The sequence below is a fragment of the Varanus komodoensis genome, unplaced genomic scaffold (assembly GCF_004798865.1).
Source record: "Varanus komodoensis strain SLA01 unplaced genomic scaffold, ASM479886v1 scaffold75, whole genome shotgun sequence".
Taxonomy (NCBI): domain Eukaryota; kingdom Metazoa; phylum Chordata; class Lepidosauria; order Squamata; family Varanidae; genus Varanus; species Varanus komodoensis.
Genome location: NW_025336416.1, coordinates 367,082 through 373,081, shown reverse-complemented (window position 1 = coordinate 373,081; position 6,000 = coordinate 367,082). Strand labels below are relative to the sequence as shown.

General features: G+C 41.0%; 1 protein-coding gene across 3 annotated transcripts in view; it reads right to left on the bottom strand.

Moving 5' to 3' along the window:
- The window catches only part of TRAPPC9 (trafficking protein particle complex subunit 9), a 310,144-nt gene that overhangs the window by 277,007 nt on the left and 27,137 nt on the right, over positions 1 to 6,000 (bottom strand). For all 3 annotated transcript variants that reach the window (XM_044452875.1, XM_044452874.1, XM_044452876.1), the window contains exon 9: positions 5,317 to 5,460. In XM_044452875.1, the coding sequence (XP_044308810.1) occupies positions 5,317 to 5,460 (144 nt within the window). The remainder of the gene's footprint in view (positions 1 to 5,316; positions 5,461 to 6,000) is intronic.

Here is a 6,000-nt window from a genome sequence, read left to right as displayed (position 1 = left end):
AGAAAAAAGCTAATAAGTTAAGCAAAGACAAGTTGCAGGGACATTCAATTAACCAATATACTTTTCAGCACATTAAACCAGCTCATTAGCCAAAAAGCAATCCTTTACTTTTACTCATTAATTAATGCTAAATATTACTTTTTACCCCATTCCCTGCTCAGTCTATTAAATCCTCAATTATTTCCACTTTTAAATCTATTACCCAATATTTATGTTAAAAATGGTTTTCCATAACTATCCAATATAGCTTGCAGAATTTGCTATTAAATCTAAAAAGCATCTTATAACCGTTGTTAACTACAGAGATGAAAGAGTCCAAGCCACTCTGCAGAATGTTTTCAGTAGGAAAACTTTTCTTTCAATAGTATCTAAGAAATCTCCAACTTTCCAGTATTAAGAGCGCTGTTCCCTCAGAAATAAAAATGCTGATGAGTGTACATGAATTCACAGTAAGATGAATGTAGCAAAACCTGAAAATCATGGTGCAAGGCATATTTCCCAGACAGTCACAAACCCTTTGCTAAACATATTCATGTGGTGGCACCATACTGTTTTTAAATGCACTACTGCAAGGGCCCAGAGAATGGTCTCAATCTGCAAACCCCTGAAAGTTGGTATGTCTGGGCTCAATTGCTATCTAGATGGAGGAAACTATGCAGCATCTCGGTCCATGCTTGAACTGGCAAGGAAAAGTAGAGAAGCTCATAATGAAATGCACAAGCCCCATTACTGATTTCCATTCCCTACTTTAGCCAAATCACGAGCCTTCTAAAAAGCAGAGGTAAGAGAGCCAATCTCTCCCTGTTCTCCAACCGCACATTAAGTGAAGCACCGGTCCAAGACTCGGCAGGATACAATCCCTGAAGGAAAATGCAATATAAAATGAACAAGAAAGAGAGGGTCTGAAGGCACATCAGGCATCGACCAAGTTGAATCTAAGCAGGTCTGGGGTTGCCCTGAGCTTGGAGGGGGACCACCTGGCAACTGCATGGAGCCATCTTGAGAGATGGGAGAAACATGGATATAAATGAATACGTCAAGCAAATTGGATCAGCCCTGTATTAGGTAAGGTAAGTTACACAGGAGCTATTACACTATCATACTGTAATATCAAATTAAGAAAGGATTATCAATTATCAGTCTCATGCAGTGAACCATTTTTGCATTTATATTATGTATGGTACAACCGAGCAAAAACTGACTTTAGGACCTTAGTCTTTTGTAAGTATAAAGGACTAAAAATTACCTATCATCTGCCTGCCTTTGGCTGTGCTCTTGTGAGGTCAGAAAAGGGAAACAATGTAACATTTGCACATACAATGGGAGAGGTAAAAGGCCATTTTGGCTGGAAAAAATCTCTCACAGGACCTTAAGGGCAACAGACGCAAGGCAGGGATGTGAGCTGGCAGGTAAGATAAAAGCGTGCAAAACTGAGTGGGGAAAGGTCTGGGGCAGCTGTAGATAGAAAAAAGTACAAAAAGTACATCCTGAAAAACAGGATGCTTCAGAATGATGGAAAGTCATTTCCCTCTATCCCCAGGAGATGGAGTTGTGCATAAGGTCAGAATGTGATCCAAAAACTAACCCTAAGACTGAACTGGATACCTTGGTGCCTGGAAGCCTAGAAATGAGAAGCTAAAATCTGGGGTCTGAGACATGGAGTTGAAAACAGCATCACTAGAAAATAGACTGATTTTTTTAAAAACTGTAACAGCAAGATGATCTGCCCTTTCCCAGTTGCACACTGTATTTGAGTTAACCAACTTCTCCTCCTCCAAAGTTAGACTACTGCAACAGAGAACTCAAGCAGCTATATGCACGCTTGTTAACTCCTCTGAGCTTCTACTCTGTCTATAGAGAGGAGGGGCAGTTCAATGGGAGCTAAGGGTTACCATGTCAGCATCTGTGCCGAAGTTGCTGCAGTCCAACCAACTCTGACCTGGAACTCCTTCAAAACTGGATTTCTTGTTCCTAGCTTGTCACTTTCTATATCCCTTCATAAGTCACAAAACATAGTTACAATATTGTTGCTTTTAACCATGGTGTAATATCTGAATAATCCCATAAATGTGACTGGGGCTAAATACCGATGAAGAGCAGAAAGTCCATTGTTCTACAATTAGATGACAAATACATTAAGGCTAGCACGGGAATACAAATGAAGCTGCTAACAGTGGCTTCGTTTATGTTTCCAAGAAAGTATGTGTTTTAGGCTCCTCTACTTTCGGAATTTAATTTCATGCACCAGCCATGCATAGCAGCATCTTAATCCATCTCCGCATTGTGATTTTCCAGAGAGCTAGAAACTTTTATTCCTCATTCTCTCATTATTTGCAACAGCTGCTTCACTATAAGGAAAATGCATACACCAAGAAGAATACCTCAGGTATTTTGACAGAACAAGGAAACGAAGCAATTTTCTATATCAAATGAGATATTAACTCTGTAAATATATGTATATAAATAATATGCCAGCACCAAGTGCTTGTCATGTATCATGGCACTATGGTAAAATGCACTATTTATTTGATACAAAGAATATCATGAAACATGCTAATCTCAACACTAGTCTGTCCTTTACAATATTTCTATACTGAATTGTTGAATTGTACTTCTCTAGCTCAGTCCAGCTATGGCAAATCTAGACTGCATACTAAAAAGCAGTAACCTCACCCTGCTGACAAAAGTGCGTATAGTCAAGGCTATGGTTTTCCCAGTTGCGATGTATGGCTGTGAAAGCTGGACCATAAGGAAGGCTGAGCGCCGAAGGATTGAGGCCTTTGAATTGTGGTGCTGGAGGAGACTCCTGCGAGTCCCTTGGACCACAAGGCGATCAAACCGGTCAGTCCTAGAGGAGATCAACCCTGACTGCTCTTCAGAAGGACAGATCCTGAAGAGGAAACTCAAGTACTTTGGCCACCTAATGAGAAGGAAGGACTCTCTGGAGAAAAGCCTAATGCTGGGAACAATGGATGGCAAAAGAAGAAGGGGGCGGCAGAGGATGAGGTGGCTGAATGGAGTCACTGAAGCAGTTGGTGTGAGCTTGAGTGGACTCCGGAAGAAGGTGGAGGACAGGAAGGCCTGGAGGAAAGTTGTCCATGGGGTTACGATGGGTCAGACACGACTTCGCAACTAACAACAACAACAAGCTCACTCCAACAATACAAAAAGGATGGCTTGCTCTGCCTACAATTTATGTATCTAAGGAGACAGTCGGATACATGACTGGCTGGGGAACACTGGGTCTTCTAACTTTCTTCTCTCTCTAAATACATATAAGATTGAGCCTTCAACATGTTATAGGCAATCCATGGTTTGGAGATGGTTCTCCGCGTGGGTCATCCACCTTCCCAGCATTCACTTTCAAAAGTTCGATTCCCTGTGCATAGTGAAGAACGTTGTCCATAATGAAGTTTTATCAATCCAGATAGTACATTAAGCCATTTTCCTTGCAAGCTCATGACTTGCAGAACCTTTCAAAGTAGAGTTGTATTGCTTTGCTAACCATCTATGTTATTTTATATGTCACAAACCATATCACTGTAGCATGCTTTCTGAATTGATGCTACAAGTCTGACAAAGGCTAAATTTCTACAGCTTAATATCTCACCAGCTGAACCAGCTTCTAAGGGAATTTAATGGTAAGGGACTTGTAAGGGACTTCAGTCCCTTAGAAATATTAAGTTATTTTTAAAATTAAAACAGCAAGTATTTAGTTCTGAATTTCACATCAAGGAAGCATGCGTGTGAGTAATTCCATAGAGAGATGATTTATACAAAACTTTTTGAAAAATCACTAACTTTAAATTAGTATTTTATGTGGAAGTTCAGACAAATTTTCCTTAGATGCTTGGCTCCTATTTAAAGTGATTGTTTAAATATATAAAGTCCTTCGTGGCTTAGGACAAGGTTTCCTGAAAGATCACCTTCTCCCATATATGCCTACCCACCTGTTAAGATCTGGGCATGAGGCCCTTCTTAAAGAGCCCCTCAAGGATGGGAAACAGAAGGGCCTTCGCAGTGGCCGCCCGCCACTTATGGAACGGGATTCCCAGAGAAACTCACTTGGCGCCAACTCTGCTCTCATTTAGGTGCCAGGTGAAAACATTTCCCTTTTCCACTCATTTTCACAATTATTTTTAAGATGATTTATTCAGTTTTATGGGATTTAGATTATTAATGGCTGTCTGTCTAATCAGGACATGATTTAGAACGATCATTGTTATAACTATTGCTATTCATATTTTTATTGACAGGTTTTAGTGCTTTTATTGATTTTAGTATTCTGAAATTGTGATTTTTTTTATTTTGGCTTTGTTGAATGATGGATGCTGCCTGGAGAGTCCTTCAGACGGCTTGGTGGCATATAAATAATAAATAATACATAAATAAAACAGTAATGTCTGCCCTCTCCAAGCCACATGGCAAGCTACTTTTATGTGTTTATTTAGGGAATACTATTTAATGAATTCATCACAACTTGAGGCAGATTAAAATCACAAATATTAACAGCAAGTCAACAATAAAAGCATAGCATAAAGCTGAAAAATAATGAAGCTGCAGCAGATAAAATAGTACAATACTAAAATATTCCAGCACTAAACACTAGAAACTTCAAAAGCAGCCGTCGCTAGAACAATTAACTATGCTAAAAGCATGAAAATCATTTCTTGTCTGGTACCAAAGAACCAGCGTCAGGCATGCAAACTTAGGGAGGGCATTCCAAAGATAGGCACCATCACGGAGAGGGACCCATCTCTGGTGACCACCCACCATTCACACAGCAGGAGTGCCTCCCCAGAAGACATAGAAACATAGAAACAGAGCGAGTCAGAAGAGGTCTCCCAGGCCATCTAGTCTGACCCCCGGCTCCAGCCGACTCCACTCATGACATGCCCACCATGTGCATGTCCAGCCTGTCCTTGAACACCTTCACCGATGGGGCCTCAACCACCTCCCATGGAAGCCCATTCCATGCCCTTGAGGTCCTGACTGTCAGGAAGTGCCTCCTGGCATCTAAATGGAACCTTGGCTCCCTGAGCTAGACCGGAGTGAGCAGCTCTTGTAATATCATTCCAGGCCTTATAAGTTAATGTCAGCACTTTGGATTTTCCCAGCCATGCACAGGACAGCAACAGAGCTGTTCTAAAACCAGTAAGATGAGTTCAAGATTTAAATTACAGGGATTTTCAAAATCAGTGTGTGCTCCCACTAGGAAATGCCAAGAACCCCACCGGGCATGCCTAAAGTAATATTTTAGATTCCATGTTTTAGTAATAGCTTTATGACACCGATATTGCAGATTTTAAAAAATACCTTGATCAGACAGAAAGTCCAGCATGGTTTGTAACAGAAAAGATAAGTGTCGGACAGAAAGTGCTGGATTTCCCATTCTTCTAGAGGCATACACTAATTCATGAAGCAAGCGCATCTGTACCGCAGCCCAACCACGATGAGTTCCTGCAACAGCAAAAAGTCAAAAATATTTGTTGAATAATTCTCAAAGGTCAACAGCAATCGCTCTTCTACAACATGTCCTTTGTAAGTTCATTTAAAGGAGCGCTTGCGTCCATACATGCCCGCCCGCCCCTTGAAATCAGCAGGAGAGGCCCTTCTCCAGGAGCCCTCCATGAAGGATATTAGGAGGGTAAGCACCCGGAGAAGGGCCTTCTCTGCGGTGGCGCCCAATCTATGGAATGCGCTCCCCAGAGAGGTCTGCCTGGCGCCGTCGTTATTTGTTTTCGGCACCAGGCCAAGACCTTTTTATTTAAACGGCATTTTAATTGTTAATATTATTTACTGATTTTGTATCTTTGGCCAGGACGTCTCCAATTATATTGTTATTATATTGTTTTTATATGGTTGATATGTATTTATTTATTGTTGTGAGCCGCCCTGAGGCTTTGGCGAATGGGGCGGCATAGAAGCGCACTAAATAAATAAATAATAATAAAAAAAAAAAAACTTCCAGCAGACAAGGCAATGATTCTGTGAGGTACT